At 39.4% G+C, this 23,080-nt stretch overlaps 1 protein-coding gene across 2 annotated transcripts in view; it reads left to right on the forward strand.

The window, feature by feature from the left end:
* The first annotated feature begins 9,093 nt into the window (after positions 1–9,093).
* SRP72 (signal recognition particle 72) overlaps positions 9,094–23,080 on the forward strand; it is a 33,450-nt gene continuing 19,463 nt past the window's right edge. For both annotated transcript variants that reach the window (XM_043970899.1, XM_043970900.1), the window contains exons 1-8: positions 9,094–9,234; positions 13,241–13,361; positions 15,490–15,613; positions 17,426–17,569; positions 17,651–17,762; positions 19,577–19,608; positions 20,435–20,559; positions 20,659–20,716. In XM_043970899.1, coding sequence (XP_043826834.1) covers positions 9,126–9,234; positions 13,241–13,361; positions 15,490–15,613; positions 17,426–17,569; positions 17,651–17,762; positions 19,577–19,608; positions 20,435–20,559; positions 20,659–20,716 — 825 coding nt within the window. In that variant the 5' untranslated portion in view covers positions 9,094–9,125. The remainder of the gene's footprint in view (positions 9,235–13,240; positions 13,362–15,489; positions 15,614–17,425; positions 17,570–17,650; positions 17,763–19,576; positions 19,609–20,434; positions 20,560–20,658; positions 20,717–23,080) is intronic.

The raw sequence follows: 23,080 nt of genomic DNA on the forward strand, positions 1-23,080 counted from the left end.
GAAAGAAAGAAAGAAAGAAAGAAAGAAAGAAAGAAAGAAAGAAAGAAAGAAAGAAAGAAAGAAAGAAAGAAAGAAAGAAAGAAAGAAAGAAAGAAAGAAAGAAGGAAAGAAAGAAGGAAAGAAAGAAAGAGAAAAAAGTCAACTTGGTAAATAAAGGAAAAAATACTGAAAAAAAAAATAACACCTTAAAAAACAGACTAGGGGGGCAGCTAGGTGGCGCAGTGGATAGAGCACCGGCCCTGGAACCAGGAGTACCTGAGTTCAAATCCGGCCTCAGACACTTAACACTTACCAGCTGTGTGACCCTGGGCAAGTCACTTAACCCCAATTGCCTCACTAAAAAAAAAAAGAAAAAAGAAAAAAGAAAAAAAAACAGACTAGGTCAAATAGTAAAGGTACAAATATAAATAGCTGCTATTTTTGTGGTGGCAAAGACTTGGAAATTGAGGGATGCCCACCAATTGGGGCATGGCTAAACAAATTGTGGTATATGAATTTAATGGAATACTATTGTGCTGAAATGAGCAGAACCAAGAGAACATTGCACACAGTAACAGCAACATTGTGTGAGACTTTGCTCTTCTTAGCAATATCATGATCCAAGACAATGCCAGAAGACTCATGATGGAAAATACTCTCCACATCCCCAAAAAAGAACTATGGAATCTGAATGCAGATTGAAAGCATACTATTTTCACTTTTGTTACTCTTTTGTTGTTTCTTCTTTCTTGTGTTTTTTTTTCCTTTTGTTCTGATTCTTTTACAGAATGACTAATGTGGAAATATGTTTAACATGATTATAATATATAACCTATATCAAACTGCTTGCTGGCTTTAGGAAAGGGAGAGGAGGGAGAGTGGGAGAACTAAAAATCTTGGAACTTGAAATCTTTTGGAACCCAAAATCTTACAAAAGTGAATGTTGAAAACTATCTTTATATGTAATTGGAAAAATGTTTTTAAAATAAAGGTCAGGAAAAAAATGATATACTTGATGAATATAGAGTAGCATGGAAAGAGGAACATGAACTGATACAGTGAAGTAAGAGCCACATGACTACAACAATATAAAAGGAAAGAATCACACATACACAAATCAAAAGTGAATATACTGAAAATATAAAAATAAAGTATGATTGAAATGAAGATATATGGGAACATTCCAACCAGTCTACAGGTGTTGCAAATGTGCAAAATAAAAAACAAAAAAAGATATCAATAAAAACATTTTTTTTAAGTCAAGGTCTGCCTTTGCTTCTTCTTTCTTTTTTTTTTGGTGGGGCAATAAGGGTTAAGTGACTTGCCCAGGGTCACACAGCTAGTAAGTGTTAAGTGTCTGAAGCTGGCTTTGAACTCAGGTCCTCCTGAATTCAAGGCTGGTTCTTTATCCACTGTGCCACCTAGCTGCCCCTGGCTTTGCTTCTTATCATTGTACTTCTGTGACTCATTGTTCTTTGTTCCAACTTCTACAATTTTCAACTCAAACCATGTTCTTGACCTTATCTGGGAACTCTTCTATTTGATTTAGGTACTAATCCCCTGTCCTTCCACTCCTGCTTGCCCACTCCCCTATGCAACTCCTCATTACTTACCTCTGTAACTATCACAGGAATGCAAGTGGGGCATATCCTACAACTGAAGTTGAAGTGATATCCTTGTATAATGCACACTCTGACCCACCCTCTCTGTATAACTACAATATACTGTCATTCTTTTTCCATAGGGCTTTTATAATGGCAATGTGATAGGCCTATTTTCCTTTTTTTTTTTTTTGTGAGGCAATTGGGGTTAAGAGACTTGCCCAGGGTCACACAGCTAGTAAGTGTTAAGTGTTTGAGGCTGGATTTGAACTCAGGTCCTCCTGATTCCAGGGCCAGTGCTCTATCCACTGCGCCACCTAGCTGTCCCCTATTTTCCTTTTTGATAACCTTCACTGTAGGACCAGAAGAGGGACTGAAGATCACTTGAATTTTTGTTTCATGGATTGCCATGGCCAAAATATTTATCAGGTAGTCAATTTACTGGTGATAAGCCTCTCCATGCTTTCAGACTCACAGAATTTTGGAATAAGAAGAGAGCTCAGAGGCTATCTGGTTCAACCTTTAACTGGAAAAGAATTTCTACTCTAACATAGCCAACAATTAACTGGAAAAGAATTTCTACTCTAACATAGCCAACAAGTGCTATTAGCTGAGGCTCCAAACATAATCCAGATGCTGAAGAGTGGTTGTTACCCAGAGAACAGCTAACTAGCACCATCTGCTGGAGGAGACCCAAACAATGAGAAGCAGTGAAGCAAAGTAAAGGACTATGGCAGTGGCAAGGTCTCAGGAAGTCTGACAGTATCAGAATACATTAACACTGGTGAGAAGAATCCACAATGCTTTCCAGTAGAGGACAGCAACAGTAACAATAAGGACTCACAACTCTCATTGAGAATAAAGGATAGTTTCAGGGCAGTGAGATAGCTCAGTGGATAGAGCACTGGCCCTGGATTCAGGAGGACCTGACTTCAAATCCAGCCTCAGACACTTGACACCTACTAGCTGTGTGACCCTGGGCAAGTCACTTAACCCTCACTGCCCCACCAAAAAAAAAAAAAAAGATTGCAAGCCTTAGAATGCCCCAAAACATATTATAAGTGAAGAGAATAAAGGATAGTTGCAATAGAACAGTATAGCATTGGCAAAAGTACAGTCTTTCAGTCCTACTCTATAACAGTAGTTCAAGGTCCTAAAGGAAGCTTTCACAAAAGAGTAAAATAGGTCAGTAATGAATAAAGCAATAGTCCTTTATTATGGTGCATTTTAACTCACACAAGGGAAAGGCCAAGGCCTAATATTAGAATCCAGAGTTAGGAGGAACAATCAAGAATACAAAGAGGGAGGCTGTTAGAACTTCAGATATAATTTTTAGACCTTAGAAGGAGGGAATAGGTGGGTCAATGATGATCCATCAAAGAAGCTGACTCTGGACTTGGCATAAACAGTTTCACTAGCTCTTTTTTTTCCCAGTAGCTCTTTGAAAGTCCTCCAAGGCTATGTGTGAGACAGCTGGGATACTATTTCTTCCACAACATGGTATCTTTATGACACAACAGAAGGTAATGGGCTTTCTTGTGACAGAATAGGTCTTATTCAAGAACATCTAGTTGATTTCCCATTTCTGATGTCACAGGCAAGGAAGTGCTGGGGATTGGGAGATCTTGGCATGGGGCATGGATATTTCTTTCTTTCTTTCTTTTTTTTGTGAGGCAATTGGGGTTAAGTGACTTGCCCAGGGTCACACAGCTAGTAAGTGTTAAGTGTCTGAGGCCAGATTTGAACTCAGATCCTCCTGAATCCAGGGCTGGTTCTTCATCCACTGTGCCACCTAGCTGACCCACCAATGATCTCTTAATTGCCAAATCTAATGCTCTTCAGCATTTGACATTATTGGTTACCCTAACCTCCTGGATATTGTCTTCTCTCTGGCTTTTAGTGGCATCACTATGCCTTGGTTCTACCATACTACTTACCTTCTTCTTAAGTCTTCTTTGATGGATCATCATATCACACCCCTTAATTGTGGTTATCACTCAAGGGCTTAGTCAATCTTGATCCCTCTTTCTTTTTCACTTTCTCCCTGTGACTTTATCAGCTAGCTCATGTAGGTTCACTAATCATTTCCATGCTGTCTTCTCAGCTCCAATCCTACATTGCTGTCTGTTGGGCATTTTGAACTGTATGTCTTTCAGCATTTAAAAATCAACTTGTCTGAAATAAAGCTCATTTTTTTCTCTTTCCCATCCCCACCCTCATTCACCTCTCTTCTAAGCTGTTTTTATTTCTATTGGGAACACTATCATCCTTCAACTCTCCAGAATTCACAACCTCAGTGTCACTCTCAACACCTTACTCTCATTAACCCTACCTAACTACTCAGTTATCATTCCTACCTCCACAATGTCTCTCAAATTGGTCTCTTCCTCTGCAATCACATAGTCACTGTATGTCAGCCTTAGTTCAGGACATTATCATTTCTTCAGAATACTACTGCTTGTTGTTATTGTTCAGTCATATCTGACTCTTTTTGTTGTTGTTGTTTGTTTGTTTGTTTTTGTGAGGCAATGGGGGTTAAGTGACTTGCCCAGGGTCACACAGCTAGTAAGTGTCAAGTGTCTAAGGCTGGATTTGAACTCAGGTCCTCCTGAATCCAGGGCTGGTGCTTTATCCACTGCGCCATCTAGCTGACCCCTATCTGACTCTTCTTAGCAAAGATACTGGAGTGGTTTGCCATTTCCTTCTCCAGTGTGTCCTCGTTTTACAGATGAAGAACTGAGGCAAATGGGGTTAAGTTTCTTACTCAGGGTCACATAGCTAGCAAGTGTCTGAGGCTGGATTTGAACTCAGATCTTCCTGACTCCAGGCCAATGCTCTATCCACTGTACCATCTAACTGACCTAGACTTCTAATTGATCTCCTATTTCAAGTCTCTCCCTACTCCACAACATTATTCACAATACACACTTTTCTGATTCCCTCAACTACTGGGGCCTTCCCTACCAAATCACCTTATGGGTACTTTCATATGTTTTCTATATACCTACATATGTACAGGGTGCTAATCCAGGTTAGGCTATAAGGTCCTCAAGGGAAGAGAGTGTTTCTTTTGTGGCGGGGTAACCCTAGGTCCTAGAACAGTGCCTACATAGTGGTCATTTAATGAAAACTGAAATTTAATTGATTACTATTTCCCTGTCATTCTCTTAAAATGTCTTTAATTGGGGCAGCTAGGTGGCACAGTGGATGGGGTGCTGGCCCTGGAGTCAGGAGTACCTGAGTTCGGATCCGGCCTCCGACACTTGACACTTACTAGCTGTGTGACCCTGGGCAAGTCACTTGGCCCCGGTTAACTCACTAAAAAAAAAAAATGTCTTTAATATTGAACTTAAATACAAAAAAGAGCATTTTCATATATACGTATATTTATATGATTACACATATACACACATACATAGCAAAACACAAAAAGAGGATTTTATATGAAGCAATGAATGTCTCAAATTGCTTGCTTTAAAAAAAAATTCCATAGCTTACTTTTTTTTTTTTTTTTTTTTTTAGTGAGGCAATTGGGGTTAAGTGACTTGCCCAGGGTCACACAGCTAGTAAGTGTTAAGTGTCTGAGGCCAGATTTGAACTCAGGTACTCCTGAATCCAGGGCCAGTGCTATATCCACTGCGCCACCTAGCTGCCCCAGCTTACTTTTTTTTTTTGGAGGGGCATTGAGGGTTAAGTGTGACTTGCTCAGGGTCACACAGCTAGTAAGTGTCAAGTGTCTGAGGCAGGATTTGAACTCAGGTCCTCCTGAATCCAGGGCTGATGCTTTATCCACTGTGCCACCTAGCTGCTCCCCCTCCCCCCATAGCTTACTTTCAAAACTGTCCTGCTCATCTCTGCTTTCTTGGTGGGTTTTTTTTCCCTGTGCATTAAAAAAAAGTTTCAATGGCCCTCTTTTTGGGGAGCATCAGTATTGCTAAGCTCATTATCCCACCCCAAACCCCTTCAACTCGATTTAAAACAAGAAACAGACAAAAACCCCTTTGTAACAAATAAGCATAGCCAAACAAAACAAATGCACATAGTAGAAATGTACGTGTCCATCATCTCTCTGTCAAAAAGTGGGTATGAGAGAGCAGGGGAGCTTGCCTCAGTTCAATCTGGACCAGAAGTCCCCATCCTCTCCATTCTCACTGGCAACACTCTAGACCAGACCTGGATTATCTCATATTTTTACAACAATGGCCTTTTTTTTGTTTTTGTTTTTGTTTGTTTTTGTTTTTTGTTTTTGGCAGGGCAATGGGGGTTAAGTGACTTGCCCAGGGTCACACAGCTAGTAAGTGTCAAGTGTCTGAGGCCGGGTTTGAACTCAGGTCCTCCTGAATCCAGGGCCGGTGCTTTATCCACTGTGCCACCTAGCTGCCCTGCCCCCAACAATGGCCTTTTAACTTGAATTTCCCTAATTGTTAATCTTCCTTAAATATTATTTTCATTATAGGTAAACATGTCTAGATGAAGCAGCAGGGTACCCTGAGAACCAGTAAGTGCTAGATGGATCAAATCATGACCTCTACTTTGACTACAAAGCTATGCTCCTATATTCAGAGGTGCTACAAGGCAAACTGGCATTTTAGGACCCTGGGTCCTGGTGGAGCTTTCCTAAAGTATGCAACTTTTCTTTGGTGTCAAGAAGTGACGTTTGCTTGTGAGAGGAAGAGGGGGCAGCTAGGGGGCACAGTGGATAAAGCACTGGCCCTGGAGTCAAGAGGACCTGAGTTCAAATCCAACATCAGATACCTATTTTAAGCCTGGAATACTGCATGGGCAGTATATATTGCTCAAGTGTGGGAATACTCATGTCCCATTATTTCTCTCTTCTTTTATGGTAACCCTCATAATCATCTCAGGTGTCATGATAAATACAGTGTTGGATTTGGCCTTGACATCTGTTACCAATTATATTAGATTTTTAAATTTCTAATAATGGCATGAGGATAATTAGGCAGATGATGCAAAAAGTGATGAAACAAAGATAAAAATTATTTTTTAAAATTAATATTGCAGCAATTATCTTCTCAATTTACCCTCCACAAGGGGAGACTATAGTATTAATTTTTGTTTTATTATATGTTTCATGTGTAACAACTAAGATTCTGAATTCCCTTAGACATGTTTTTAAGAAATCTCATTGTTTGATTTGATTATTGACAAAGCTATTTTAAAGTTATGTTAAGCTCAATTTTGTAGGAAATTTTCCTGATTACCGCATCCACATATCAACCCCTGAAAAGACTTCCATTCCATGACTACACCCAGAGAACGTCCCAAAAACCATCTGAGAAAAGACTTTCAAAGACTTTAAATGAACAGTTTTATTTTTATTCCTTTCTGTTGTTATATACACCATTTGTAATATGTATTCTCTGCAGAGGCCCTCCCTCTGCAGGCTAGTGTCAAAGTGTTGGTTCATGAGGGACAGCCCCTCTGGACAAAATTTTTCTCTCTCCCTTTTCTATATTGTTATTAACACATTGTTAGCATAGGGTATTATATTATTAATTTTGACTGTTTCATCAAAGAAACACCCCATGTTTCTTGAAGAAACAAAGGGGAGACTGTAACAGTTGGAATGACGCCACCTGCCATGCAGCTTTTCTTTGGTGTCAGGAAGTGACATTTGCTTGTGGGAGGAAGAGGGGGCGAGGCTGGCTCTCTCGCTCTCTTTCTTCAGGACTCTGGTGGAGAAGGCAGCTAGAAATGTGCTCTCCCTTTAACAGATAGATGAATCTAGGCCTTTCTCTCTCTCTTTACCAAATTCTTATTCTCCTTAATAAATGCTTAAAAGTCTAACTCTTGCTAAAGCTTATAATTTATTGGCAACCACTCATTAGATATTTTAGACAGTATAGCTAGAATTTTAGCCCCTTACAGTCCTTAACTTGGGAGGGATCAGATAGCTAGAATTAGCAATCTACTGACACAGGTATAAGTAAGCAATAAAACCAGATTTTTAAAAAAGTTTTTTTTTTCTTTTCTGAAAAAATGCCTGTTGTGGGGCATTTCGACGGAGAGACCCAAAGGGCACTCAGGAATAAGGAAGAGTAGTTTATTGACTTGCTGGCCCAAAGCAGAGTAGCCTCTGGTTCTTTGGGCCCTGAGCAGGTGTCCAAGCTGCAGTTATATACCCCTTAGGTGTGAAATACAAGCAGGTTTTCACAGGTATAGTTGTGGTAAGCTACTTGGGCTGACAGGACAGCATATTTCAGTAAACAGAGGTATATCTCAGGAAGTTGGTACTAAACCACAGACTTCAAGGGAAAAACAGTATGTTCTACTTATGTTTTGGGGGTCTCAGCTTGGGCCTCAGTTTTATTCCTGTACTTTCCCATATTATGCCAAGATGTATTATAAAAAGCAGTGGATTTGTAATCAGAAGACTTCTCCTGAGCCTGCTTGTTATATCCTGACAAATCTTGTAATTTCTTTGTCTCAACTTCCTCTTCTGTAAAAAATATAACTAGCCAGGGGCAGCTAGGTGGTGCAGTGGGTAGAGCACTGGCCCTGGATTCAGGAGGACCTGAGTTCAAATCTGACCTCAGACACTTAACAAGTACTATCTGTTTGACCCTGGGCAAGTCACTTAACCCCAATTGCCTCACCAAAAAACAAAACAAAAAAAAGATAACTAGCCGAGATTATCCATCAGGGCCTCCTCTGCCAGCTCTAAATACACACTCTGATACTTTGAATTGCTCTGTGAATCACACAGCCTATGCCTTTCACCTCTATAAACATTTCACTTTTTTTGGTTCTGGCATGGTGCTGTCTCATAGCTGACTTATTGTCCCACTGAAAGCATATCCCCAGTCCCTGTCCCAGTGGCTCGATCCTATTTCGGTGTCCTTGGCAATAGTAAAGGGCTTTTTATAAAGCGGAATTCTCAATCTGGGGTCTGTGAAATTAAAAAAAAAAGATAGATATTTTAATGTTGTCAGCTTCCTTTGCAATACTATGTATTTGGCTATATGAATTTTAACATTCTTTTTTTTTTTTTTTGCGGGACAATAGGGGTTAAGTGACTTGCTCAGGGTCATACAGCTAGTAAGGGTCAAGTATCTGAGGAAGAATTTGAACTCAGGTTCTTCTGAATCCAGGACTGGTGCTTTATCCATTGCGCTACCTAGCTGCCCCCGCTGGATGAATTTTAAATATGATTTTGAGAACCTCGGCTCTCAATCCGCGGCATCGGCCGGAAGAGAAGGGCAGCCACGGCTCAGGCTCTCCCGGTCCTCAGAGTTTCAGCGCGGCTGAACAAGTCGAACCGAGAATGGTGTGGAGGTGGGTCTGGGTAGGGAAGGTAACGATGTTGCGCCCGCTCCAATCTCTTACCCCTTCTGCCACCCGGGCAGAGGTCTTAGTGAGCATCAGAGGAGCGAGCCCTCAAGGGACAACGCCTGGAGTCCGGTTGCTATTAGCAACGGCCCAATTAGCTTCCTGTTCCCACCCCCCCACCCCCACCCCGGTCCCCACCGAAATCCATTTCCGGGGCCGGAGGTTGTCCCCACCCACCTCCGCGTAGCCTCCAAGATGGCGAGCGGCGGCGGCGGGGGGGTATCAGTTGCTGCCCTCTGGAGCGAAGTGAATCGTAACGGCCAGAACGGCGACTTCACGCGCGCCCTCAAGACCGTGGACAAGAGTGAGTGCCACGCCGCTCGCGGGCGCCCTGGCGGCGCGAGCTGCCCCCCCCCGACCCCGGGAGGCTCCTGTCTCCTCGGGGAGATGCGGCCTCTTTCCGGCGCGCGCCCGGCAGAGGAGGGGAAGGGGAGAGGCGGAGACGGGCTGGGGGACCCCGGCCGCCGGCCCGCCCGCCAGGCCCGCGCGTGTCGGGGGGCCCGGCGCGGAGGCGCGTGGGCCGTGGGAGGAGGCCTGGTCCCCGCGCCGGGCCCGGGCCGCAGTGGACCGCCCCGCCCCAGGCCGCCGGCCGGACTTGGGGTTCTTCAACCCCTTTGAGCCACGTGTACTTAGCCCTCTCTTCCCTCTCCCCATCCCGAGGAAGCTCGGGGGGAGGGGAGGGGGCTTTAAAGGACCCGCTGCTTCTCTTCTCTTCCGCACAGAAGTGGCCTTCTCCCACGGCCCCCTCCCTTCTTTCTCTTTTCCTCTCCCAGTGCTGGGGTTCGCCATCTCCCGGAGGCGAGCCCTCTCCAGGAACTTGGGGCGCAGGGGGCGCCAGTTTGGCCACAACCTGCGGGTTCTATGCAATCGCTTTCCCTTTATCTAGGTCTTGAGCCTTACGAAGCACTTTTATAAGTGTTGTTGTCATCCCCAGGGTAGCAGGCGGAGGAAACTGAAGTGCACCGAGAGGCGGTCATCGGTTCACAACAGTTGAACGGGGGGTGGGGTGGGGGACCGCAGTCCCTTTCCACTATGCCAGGCTGGCTTTTAGCGACTTGTAGACCTGCAGGGGAGACAGGCACACACGCATTTTGCAAACCGCACAGTGCCGGACGTGATGGAGTGGAGCTTGAAGCTTCTGCCTTCCGTTGTAAACGGGAATAGAGAACTGAGCTATCTTTAATTTGCCTAATCAACTTGGGTGGCTTCAAATTGGACTCGTTTAGTATTGCTTCAGGTTATCCTAATACTTGAGTTATAGCCTTATTTTTAATAATATCTAATACTTTTAACTAAGTATTAGATACTTAAAAGTTATTTTAAATCTTATAACTTATGGTTATCTTATAACTTAAAGTTTTTAGTGTCCTTTACTTTATCAAAATGTCTTTATAAGATGTATTATGCATAATAAAGTATTATAACTAAGTATCTGATACTTAGATACAGAGGCATAGATTCCAGCTTCTCCCATTCCTTTTAAACTTAATGTTTTCCATCTAATCATAAAGTCTTGCCCAAGAGTCCTGTAGGTTCATAAGTAGTAAACTTGAGATTTGAGCCCATTTCTCTTGTCTGCAAATTCAGGTGCTCTTTCCACTGTATCTTTCTTCCTCTAACCTGATGAGCAGAGCAATCCCTATCACCGGTGGGAGGGTGGGCATGAATGTTAGGGTGTGGGTGTGTTCCTTCTATTATACCTAAGCCTCACAGAAAATGCCATCTGTATGTAGATTTTTGGATGTGATATTAAATGGGAATGAAGGAGGTTATGAATATTAATAAAAGTACAATAGCATTAGTATTCTGTAATATCTTTCTGTAAACTAGGTTTGTCCTGTAGGCATCTCAAATTCTTGTTCAAAACAATCTTCCTCTGCTCTGAACTCCACCCTTCTTCTGAATTTCCTATTTTCTCTTTTTTTTTTTTTGCAGGGCAATGGGGGGTTAAGTGACTTGCCCAGGGTTACACAGCTAGTAAGTGTCAAGTGTCTGAGGCTGGATTTGAACTCAGGTACTCCTGAATCCAGGGCTGGTGCTTTATCCACTGTGCCACCTAGCCATCCCCCTCCCTATTTCTCTTAGGCATTACCTTCCTTCCAGCCAGCCTAGGTTTGCATCATCTTCATATCACCTCCTTACTGTCTCTTACCTCCACATCCTTTCTTAAATTTGTTTATCTGTCTCCTTATCTCCATGTCAAGAAAACCCCGAATGGGGTCATGAAGAGTTTGACACAACTGAAAAATGACTGAATTATACCACAACTCTTCCTACTTCAGGCCCTCATCACCTCTCCAGTGAACTATTTTAATAGCTTCTTACTTCTTGTCCATGCAGATCTCTCACCTTTCAATTCAGTCCTGATTTGGGGCCGCTAGGATTTGGAGTGGATAGAGTACTGGGCCTGGAGTCAAAAAGACCTGAGTTCAAATGCAGCTTAGACACTAACTTAGCCATGATACTTAAGCAAGATACTTAAACACTATTTACTTTAGCTTCCTCAACTGTAACATGGGGACAATAATAGCACATAGGTCTCAGGGTTGTTAGGATCAAAAGAAATAATATTTGTAATACGGTGTCTGGCATATGGGCCTATATATAAATGCTTATCCTCCCCTACCCCCCAGTTTTCAGCTTCCCTTTAATCCAAATGATATTCTTAAAGTACCAGTCTAATGTCACGCCCCTGCTTAGTAACCTATAGTGGTTCCCTATAGCCTCTAGGAACAAATATAGATGCCTTTCTGGCATATATAAAAAACCATCACAACCTGGTTTCAGAGCACCTTTCCGGGCATGTATATTAGTCTCTCCATACATTTTTTTCAATCCTGTCAACTGACCACCTTGCTTTTCTTCAGAATGACAAAATGTACTTCAATATTTTGTCTGTACCCCAACCCTGGAATTCACTACCTTCTCACTTCCACCTCTTAAAATCTCTGATTTCTTCAGAGGTAAGTTACCTGTCTACATGAGGCCTTTCCTGGTAACAGCTGTTAGACACCCCCACCCCCAACCTTGTCTTTATCATGTATATTTTTAGGAATATCTTATATTCTGTTTATAATCTCCACTAGGGCAGAAACTGTTTCTGTCTTTGTATCTTTGATGTCATATATATTTTAGGTGCTTATAAATGTTAATTGTTTGGCATGGAAATTGTGTCTGACCAGCTTTTGCTTACTTCATTAAGGTGAAAACTAATGATTATATATATATATATATATATATTATATATATATGCAAAGCACTTAAAGTTGTTTCAAACAGTGAGGAAAATAGCCATTAATTTTCATTGTTAGCATCACTAATTTGGTTTAAATTAATGTATATGATTTTTGTGTAAGCATGAAACTAATAACAAAGCAAGTTTAAAATGAGTGCAGTGTTTTTTGTTGCAGTTTTGATGCTTTTTTTGTTTTTTACACAATGACTCTGTTATATTCCAGTGACTTTGGCATCTCCAGCCTTTCCATATAACAAAGAAAACCAGTTAAGTAAAACTAACCTCAGCTTGTATTCAATGCTCTGTATCCATAGTTCACTGCAATTCACCCAAAAGGGGGGAACTGTTTTATCATTGTTTCTCAAACTAAGATTGGTCATTCACAAAGTGTTTTATAAAAGTTTTTTTTAACCTATTTGCATCACAGGAAATTATCCATCTAGCTTGACCAATGAAAATTACAGTGGTCCTTAGATTGGAGTATTAAAACCCAAAGGGTCTTTGGGTGGACAAAAGTTCTGTTGCAAGTCTCTGTGATTTTCTTAACAGCTAGTTAGTGGTAGTGATGTTATACTTTTGTTATATGAATCTATCCATCTGGGCCTTTTTCTTTCTTTTTGTTCCCTTTTTCTGTGTCTTTTCAGAGTGAACGTAAGTACAATGAAAGTAAGGTCCTGAATGGCTTTTTGGTGAAAATACTAACAAGATGAACTATTAATTGTGGGGGTGGGGTTTTGTTTGTTTTGTTTTGTTACCCAGCAAGGTGTGGGTTGAGTCCCAAGATGAAAAGGTTTGAAGATTATAAGAATAGTTTTACCTTTTCGTTGCATATATTTTTGTAAACTTTTTTTGTTTTTGATTCATGAAAAGTATTGAATTTTGATATCTTGAGGAAACTGGTGTGTATATTTGTATTAGTATTTACAAGTTAAAAATGAAAAACAGTAACTTTTTCCTTCACTGTACTGAATTATTCTCAAGTAGAGGGGGTGGGGAGGGGATAGCTAGGGCACTTGCTTGCTAGAGCCCTTGTTAGGACAAAAGATATGGAGCTAAAAACATTATCTTTATTTAGTATTACAGATCAACAAGGATGATATAACTGCTCTGCATTGTAAAGTGGTGTGCCTTATCCAAAATGGTAATTTCAAGGAAGCCTTGAGTGTCATCAATTCTCACACCAAAGTGTTGACTGGGTAAGTGATTCAGCTTTAGTGATATTGGAAGTTCTGAGTGAACCATCTGTTTCAAGTAGAAATACTTTTGTAGATTGATTTCCAACTTCATTGATTTATGGCATGCTTTATTTCTTTTCCCCTGATAGTTCTTTTGAAAGTGGAGAGGGGTCAGAATTCCAAACAATCTGTATTACATTTGTCAGCCTCAACAAAAACTGTGTGAACACATAAATTTGGCCTCTTCTACCTCTACTCCAACCTCCTTGTTTACCTTTAACTTACTGTGAAGAAGATAGAGTAGGCTTATTTATTTGTTTGGCTTGGATTTTGTTTTTTTATTTTTTGGTTTGGTTGATGTGGGGCATGTAAGGGATGATGAAAGTCTTCAAAGGACATTTGGGGTTAAGGAAGTTTGGGGTGATCTATCCTCTAGACCAGGGCTTCATAAACTTTCTATTCGTGACTCCTTTTCGCCAGAGAAATTTTTATGTGACCCCGAATATATAGGTATATAAAATAGGTGTATATAATCTTTTACTCTTGGCAAATTTTTCTCGACCCTCACATTCAGCTGTGTGACCCCCATATAGGGTCTTGCCCCACAGTTTAAGAAGCTAGGCTCTAGACATAAAGACATTTTATTGATCTGTAATTTCAGTGGTACTGTAAACTCTTGGTGGGAGAGGAGATTCCCTTGACCAATGCAGTGGCCACTCTTCTGTGAATTAGCATCTTAGAGAGTTCCCTGGGGCCTGCAGTCACGCAGCTAATGTGTCAGAGGTGGCTTTCCTAATTCCCAGAACAGCTCCCTAGCCACCAAACTGCACTGCTTCTTAGAGAAAAGTGCAAGGGATAAAATAAGTTACGGAAAAAAATCATACTCACATTTAACTACTAGCTTAAATAAAATATGTATTGGGATCTCCCACACTGAATGATGAAAATTACTGCCTTCAGTACCATGCCAAACTGTTCAGGTGATTTCCACAATCTTTCTGAACCATGGTTTTTCTCTATTGGAGCTTTTCTTTTAATCTTTTTAAATCATAAAAATATTTTATTATTTTCCAGTTAGAATGTAGAGATAGTTTTCAACATTTGTTTTCATAAGATTTTTAGTTCCAAATTTTTCTCCTTCCCTCTCCCCTCCCCAAGACAGAAAGAAAAAATCTGATATAGGTTATATAAATATGTACAGTCACATTAAACATATTTCTGTATTTGTCATGTTGTGAAAGAAGAATCAGAGCACAAGGGAAAAACCTCAAAAAAGAAAGAAACAACAACCAAAAAGTAGAAACAGTATGGTTCAGTCTGCATTCAGAATCCACAGTTCTTTTTTCTGGATGTGGAGAACATTTTCCATCGTGAGTTCTTTGGAATTGAATTGTCTTGCTGCGAAAAGTTAAGTCTATCACAGTTGATCCTCACACACTGTTGCTCGTATGATATTTTCAAGTGGTAAAAGTTAATACAGCTAAACATTATATTGCCTTTTACCTTAAGAAAAGCCAGTTTTTATGTTGGAATCTTCAAAGGAAAGTTCTTTCTCATGTCATGTTAATATAGGTGCATTTTGAGGACTATACATATTGATAGTATTTCTCATTTTTGTGTAATTAATATATTGCTTAATTAAGTGCTCCTTATTCTCTTTTGACATTCCCATTCCTTTTTTTGTTCTTGCTAATGGTTAAGTTTTGGCTTTTTGAGCTGGTTAGGAAAGATTTACAAGGCTTTTTTAGAATTTTTTAATTTAATTTTTTTTTTAATTTTTTTTTTTAGTGAGGCAATTGGGGTTAAGTGACTTGCCCAGGGTCACACAGCTAGTAAGTATTAAGTGTCTAAGGCCGGATTTGAACTCAGGTACTCCTGACTCCAGGACCAGTGCTCTATCCATTGCGCCACCTAGCTGCCCCTAGAATTTTTAAAAAAGCTCTTAAAATATACAAAAAAATAATTGTTTTGATTGTCCCTGGAGCAAGGAATACTTGGTATCCTGATGATTGATCATTTCCTTTATGAAAATTAAACAAGGGTAGCATCTAATAAATACTTGTTTCAGATAGGCATAGGAATGTCATAAGAGGTTAGATGTCATTTCACTGTTTCTCCTAATCACATGCTGATCTGTTTGCTTTTGCAGTGATTCTGTTTCCTTTGAGAAGGCATATTGTGAATACAGGCTGAATCGTATTGAGAATGCCTTGAAAACAATAGAAAGTGCCAGCCATCAGACAGACAAACTAAAGGAACTTTATGGACAAGTGGTAATTACTGCTTTAAAATATCTGTTGATGATCCTTGAGAATGATACTGCTTCTGTCTTTAGCAGAGACCAGGAAAGGGAACCCTAGCTTACTCTGATGTCCTTAGGAATAGGGTGCCAAGTCTACTCTTTGAGATTTGGTTAAGTTAAGTAATCCTTAGGCAGGACAGGTCTGGCAGACCTACTTCAAATCTTCAGGAACAGCTGAATTGTATGTTGTATGAGTAGGATGGATATTGTATGCTCCTGGGTTCAGTCCTCTTGGGGGGAAATGAGTGGTGAAAAAGATGAAAAGGCTCTTATGAGGAAAAACTGGGTGGAAGGAAGTGTGGAATTGAACACTTTAATTTGGAAAAAAAAGGCTGAAAGATGTGATATGATTAAAGTTTCTAAAATCACAATGAAATCTGAAATAACACATTGGTGATCACACCAAATCCCTGCTGCTTATGTAGGCTTTATATCACACCTATTTCCAAATGGATTAGAACTGACTTACTAAATTATGCTGAATGGAAAACAGATAATTAAGGATAAAAACAGAACATCTTTTGAAGCTTAAAAGACATACATTTAGGCCAGATAAATACAGCTACTATTTTATATAGAAGATTATAAACCAAAGAATTTGTTACCCCCAAGAGGTAGTATAAGCTAAAGATATAAATAACATCTGGTCTAGAAAGTTTTAGATAAGTTCATGGATAATGCCCCAGTAATGTGGAGCCTTTCCTGATTGCCACAGCTGAAAATGATCTCTACTTCCTCAAATTAGATTGTTAAGTGTTTGAGGGAAAGGATTGTGTTTCTGGCATCTGGCAAAACGTTTTGCATGTAGAAGGTGGTGAATAGATGTTTTTAGGATTAAATTTTGGATTGTATACCCTTCATTTTTTTTTTTTTGGTGGGGCAGTGAAGGTTAAGTGACTTGCCCAAGGTCACACAGCTAGTAAGTGTCAAATGTGTGAGGCCAGATTTGAACTCAGGTCCTCCTGAATCCAGGGCCGGTACTTTATCTACTGTGCCACCTAGCTGCCCCACCCTTCATATTTTGAGGTTAACATGGGGAAGGACAAAGGTTCCTCTTCTCAAACATGCTTAACTTTTAGAGTACGTGATTTGTTGTGTCATGGAGTCAATTTTTAGTTTCTATGTAAAGAATTCTGATGAAGTTAGTGAAAGGTGTATGTGCTGTTCACATGCACTGGGAAATTTGTACAGAAAATTGGCTAGAACAGAAAGAAAAATGTAGAGGATAAAAAGCAAAATGGGGAAAAAAGGATGGAAAGCAGGGTAAATAAGTCTTACTAGAAGGAACAGTTGGGTACTTTTGTTGTGCTTCATAGTGTTCCAGTTTGTCAGGGTTTAGCAATCCCTTTATATGGAAGGTTTTTTTTTTGTGATTTTATTTGTTTAATGGATTTAGGGGCATATATTAAAGCTTTCTTTCTTGGCCTTTCTTATAAACTTTCATCTGACTTTAGAAAGGAAGGTAGTGAAAAAGATTTGCCTCTTAATTAAATGGTTTATTTAGATGGCATATTATGCCTTAAGAGGAAGGTCTGAATTTGTAGCATTGAAAAGCTGTAAGCATTAATTGAAAATGGCATTGTAAAAGTATTGGTATCATGCAGAATTTACCAAAAAAGGAAAACGTCCAAAGAAGAGAGTAAACTTGACTACTCATTCTTTATGAATTGTAATGTTCCTATTTAGAATTTTAAGGAGGTATGAGTTTATAAGTACCACCTATGTGTGTATTTGACCAACAACATGTATTTTTTGTTTGCTGGGTTTTTTTGTTTTTTTCCAGTTGTATAGGTTGGAGCGTTATGATGACTGCTTGGCTGTGTACCGAGATCTCATCCGAAACTCTCAAGATGATTATGAAGAAGAAAGGAAAACAAACCTTTCAGCAGTGGTTGCTGCCCAAAGCAACTGGGAAAGAGTAGTACCAGTGAGTCTCCCTGTATACTTATACAGCCATGAATTTATGTTTTATTTTAGTAATTGACTTGGTAATTTTGCTCTGTAACAGGAAAACTTAGGCCTTCAAGAAGGCACTTATGAATTGTGCTACAATACTGCATGTGCACTAATTGGACAAGGTCAGCTGAATGAGGCACTGAAAATCCTACAAAGAGCAGAAGGTAAAAATGTTCCTAGAATTTAAAATTTAACTGTTGTACAACTATGCAAAATGCCTTCCCCCAAAATGTGAGCGTTGTGCATTTCTACCTGGGATTTAATGTTGGAGAATGGGGATTTGAATTTCCAGTCTTTGGGTAGCCAGATGTTAAGTGCCTAAAGGAAACACCCTCTTTAATTTGCTTTGTATGGTAACATGCACTTATGGACCCATTTTTATGACAAAATGTATTTAGTCTGAAGAAGAGAAGACCAAGGAAGAGCTTGATAATCATCTTCACCTGTTGGAAGGATTGTCGTGTAGAAGAGGGATTATGCTTGTTCTCAAAGATCCAGAGGACCAGATTAGAACGAATGGGTGGAAGTTGTGGGGAGGCAATCCCGGCATAAAGGAAGAATTAATGACATAATAGCTGAATCTGAAAGTGGAACGGTCCGCTTCTTGGGCTATAGACAATCCAGCAGAGGATAGATGACCACTTATTGAGGATGTTGTAGGATGGGCTTACACATTATCTTTAAAGTCCCTTCTGATAATATACTCCTGTGAGGGAGCCAGTGTGGTATAGTAGACAGAGTACTGACCTTGGAGACAGGAAAATCTTTGTTCAAATCCTGTCTCTGATACATACTTGCTGTGTGACCATGGGAAAATCACATAAACTCTCAGTGCCCTAGGTGGCTCTTTATGAATATAAATTACAAAAAAAAAAGAATATGTTACAGATGTTGGCCTGCATCAGTGGCAGGAGTTTCCATGTCAGTTAAATCACAAATCTGGATACCTTCCTGACCCCCCTCCCCCAATAAAATAAAATTTAAGAGTGATTAACTGGCTTTTCTCTTAAATTCCTATGGTAAACTTACTGTTCATTCTGTTCCCTGAGCAATCTTACTTGTCTCAGATTCATACCAACACCTCCAAATCATTTTAGTGCTAACAGACTTCCTTTGGGCTTTTTTGGACATATTCTAGTAGGTGTTTGATATTGAAAGGTATATCAGGTGTCATCAATAACAGCATCCCAACCTATTTAATATTTTTAAAAGTGTAATATTTATAAAGTTGATTCTGTGTTAAAACATTTCATAATACCTTTAAAGTTCTTGTTGAGGAAAAGAAATAGGACTTTTTTAAAAAAATGAAACCTTAATCCTATTTTCAAATTTATTTATTTATTTATTTATTTTAGTGAGGCAATTGGGGTTAAGTGACTTGCCCAGGGTCACACAGCTAGTAAGTGTTAAGTGTCTGAGGCCGGATTTGAACTCAGGTCCTCCTGAATCCAGGGCCAGTGCTCTATCCACTGCACCACCTAGCTGCCCCTGAAATAGGATGTTTGATGAAAAAATGTTTGACTCTTTTCAAATAAATTTAGTAAGACTAATATGCTGTCATTTTATGACTCCTGAACTACTTACACTTTTTCTTTTTTGACATTTTCCCCCACAGAAGTCATACATTTGAGATGATTGAGAACAAAGTAGGTGGAGGAACTGATAATAATTTTGGGCGAGGTGGAAATAGCCCGTGCATGTGTGTCCCATAGATCTGACAGGTAGTGAGAACAAAGGAGAATAGATATTCATAAATGTAGATGGTTAGCAGAAGAAAATGTCCACAGAGATGGGATTAATGAGATTGCCACAGTGTCTGTAGTGTATTTGATGCTCTCACTCAACCTTGATTTAGCAGATAATTAAAAAACTTGACTCCCAAGATCTCCAAAGATTCTAGTCCCAGGCATGTGGACTATAGAGAGGAAGAGCTATAATCTAACCTAAGTTAATTTTTAAAACATTTTATTTCCTATAGATCTTTGCCGTCAATCGCTTTCAGAAGACTCTGTAAGTACGCCAGTGTTGCTACATCAAATTTTAGGCATTTGGGATCTAGTAATTGTTATGTGATTTGCTGACTTTCTGGAGTACATGGTGACTTATTTACTGAATGAATTAAATTGTTGAAATTCTGCTGTGTGCATTTGGTCATTAAGCACCATTGAATTGAAAGTCTGGGTAGATTTGAAACTTGGGTAACTTACATAGTTGGGTTTTGGGTTTTTTTGGAAATATTTTTTTTGGCTGCTAGTTAGTTCCACTTCTTATGTGCCGTAAAGTGTCGGAAAGGAGTATAGAAATGAATGTTTTATGCCCAAAAGTAGAGAGTTGTTGTTGTTTGTCCTTCGTTTTCAAAGAGGAACATGACATCAGGAAGTGATATATATGTTATTCTTTTGAAGAAAATATGTTCCCTTGTTTTTAAGATGTACCTAAAAAAATAAACATAAGATACCTTTATACATCTTTATTTTTGCTCCTGTCTTTTGGTTGATAGCCTATATCTAAGTATCCTGTGTTTTCCTTCTAAAAGTTTTTAATGTTCTCTTTAAGTTTGCTACTTTCAACCCATATCGTTATTTCAACCTGGGGATTACAACATATCATTGAATCACAGAATATGAAAAGGACTTTGAGAGGCCAGCTTGTAAAATCCATTCCTCAGTAAGAATCTTTTCTGTGACACCCCACAAATAGTCGTCCAGACTTTTCTTGAAGATTTCCTATGAGGGGTAACCACTACCTCCTAAGGCAGCCCATTCTAGTTTTGGGGCTCTATGCTTGTTCTGTACTGTGATTTCATATTAAAACCCTCTAATATTTTCTTACCTAGGATGTGACTGAGGAAGATATACAAGCAGAACTAGCAATCATTCATGGGCAGATGGCATATATTCTACAACTTCAGGGTCATACAGAAGAGGCTTTGCAGCTCTATAATCAGATAATAAAATTAAAGTAAGGGATTTGTGAAAGTGATATGTTGGATTCTTTCTTGAGGACTTGCTTTCTTTTTAATGGCTTTCACATTTTGACTGTCATTTTTTTTGTCTACAGGCCAACAGATGTGGGATTGCTTGCTGTAATTGCAAATAACATCATTACAATTAACAAGGTATGGAAAGTTCTAAATGAAGTCATTATTGCTTCTGCACTTTGTGGTAATGAATGCTCCCTTTCTCATAGCAAATTGGGAAAGTTCTGTTGGAACAAACCCAAAGGTTAATTGTTCTGGTACTCAATTTTTACTGTGTGTGTGTGTGTGTGTGTGTGTGTGTGTGTGTGTGTGAGAGAGAGAGAGAGAGAATTGAAGTTAAGTGACTTGCCCAGGGTCACATAGCTAGTAAGTGTCAAGTGTCTGAGGCCAGATTTTAACTCAGGTCCTCCTGAATCCAGGGCCGGTGCTCTATCACTGTGCCACCTAGCTGCTCCAATTTTTACATTTTTTCATGGAAAAATTAAGCTTTTTGTTAAGTAGAAAATTCAAATTATGGGGCATAGGTTTAAGAATCTCCTTTCCTTTCATTTTAGGTAAACTATTAGAAATGTTAGATTTGGGGGCAGCTAGGTGGCGCAGTGGATAAAGCACTAGCCCTGGATTCAGGAGGACATAAGTTCAAATGTGACCTCAAACACTTGACACTCACTGTTGTGACCTTGGGCAATTCACTTAACCCTCATTGCCCTGTCCAAAAAAAAAAGAAAGAAAAGAAATGTTAGATTTGTGTGTGAATTGGTTAGATTCCTCTTTAAATACAAACAACCTTTTAGTATGTATTTTTGCAGATTATTAATTATTAGACTTTTTCATTTGAGGGAGATTATACTTTTTGGAGTCTGTTTTGTGCTATTTTTCTCTAAGAATGTGTATAATTTAGATGATCAAAAAATGTCATTACCTGTTAGCCAAAATTCTTAGGAATAATTTTAGGCTGGTCATTGGATGATAGACACTGCTTGTGATACTTATTCATGCATATCCATATATAATCTGCATAGACACATATAGATAGATGAAATGACTGTTTTAGAACTCTGAAATACTATTGAAAGCAAATTCCCCTAATATGAATGTAATTCATTGAGGTGGGGGAGAGGGAGCCTTGCTAAAATATTGAATAATATTTTTTGAAATCCTGCTATAGTTTTACATAAATAGTTCTTCAGTCAAGTAGTCGAGTATCCTTTGAAGTTCTATGTATCTTGAACTGTGTAAACAGAAAACCATTAAGTACTAAACTGTGTAGGGTGAAATTTGAAATACAATAGGAATTCATAGAAGGGAGAAATCATTGTGGACTGAAGCAATTAAAAAAGGTTTCATGAAAGGTGATGAAATTTGAAATAGGATTTGTATAGGTAAAGGAAAAAAGACATTTTGGGAGGTGGGAATGAGCATGGCATGATAGGAGAAGGGAGGCTGACCTGACCAGATTGTGGAGGCCTGTGAAAGCCAGGGAGGGAAGTATAAACTTGGTGCAACAGGAAATAGAGAACAGTGGAATTAAATGATTAAGGTGGTGTTTGGGCAAAATTAGTCTGGCTGAAATAATGGAGAGTAGAATAAAGGAAAAAATATAAGAATCAGGAAAATGAGGTAAAGAATTTAGTTTCTTAAAAGTTCTTTTAGATGGAAACTTATTTTGGAGTTTTGAGAGGCTTCAGGGGTAATGGCTAGAAGAGAGAATCTGGAGTTGGAAGCCCTGGGCTTCATTCCTGGTCCTGCCACTCCCTGAATTTGCAGCATGAGCCACTCCAGCTCTATGAGCCTTGATGTTCACCTCTGAAATGAAACTGAACTAAGTGTTCTTCAAATGGGTTTGTGAGTCTTACACAAAGTTATACCCATATTTTAAAGGCAAAACTGATGTGCACATTTTCAGCTATCCTTTTAGCCTTACTAAAATCAGTTAATAAATTAGCTTAGAAATGGGGGCAGGTAGGTGGCGCAGTGGATAAAGCACTGGCCTTGGATTCAGGAGGACCTGAGTTCAAATCCAGCCTCAGACACTTGACACTAGCTGTGTGACCCTGGGCAAGTCGCTTAACCCTCATTGCCCTCCCCCCCCCAAAAAAAAAGAAAGAAAAAGTATATATGCTAATGTTTTACATAATTGCACATGTATAACCTATATCAGATTGTTTACTGCCTTCACGGGGGAGGAGGACAGAATTTGGAACTCAAAACTTTTTTCTTTTTTTGTCATAAATGTATTTTATTGTTTTTTAGTTACATGTAGAGATAGTTTTCAACATTTGTTTTATAAGATTTTTAGTTGCAAATTTTTCTCTCTCCCTCCCTTCCCTCTCCCCTCCCCAAGACAGCAAGCAATCTGATATAGATTATATATGAACAATCACATTAAATACAACTTTTGCATTACTCATGTTGAGAAAGAAGAATCAGAACAAAAGGGAAAAAGCCTCAAAAGAAAAAAAAAATTGTATAAAGAGTATGGTTCAATCTGCATCCAGATTC

The sequence above is a fragment of the Dromiciops gliroides genome, chromosome 6 (genome assembly GCF_019393635.1).
Source record: "Dromiciops gliroides isolate mDroGli1 chromosome 6, mDroGli1.pri, whole genome shotgun sequence".
Lineage (NCBI taxonomy): Eukaryota > Metazoa > Chordata > Mammalia > Microbiotheria > Microbiotheriidae > Dromiciops > Dromiciops gliroides.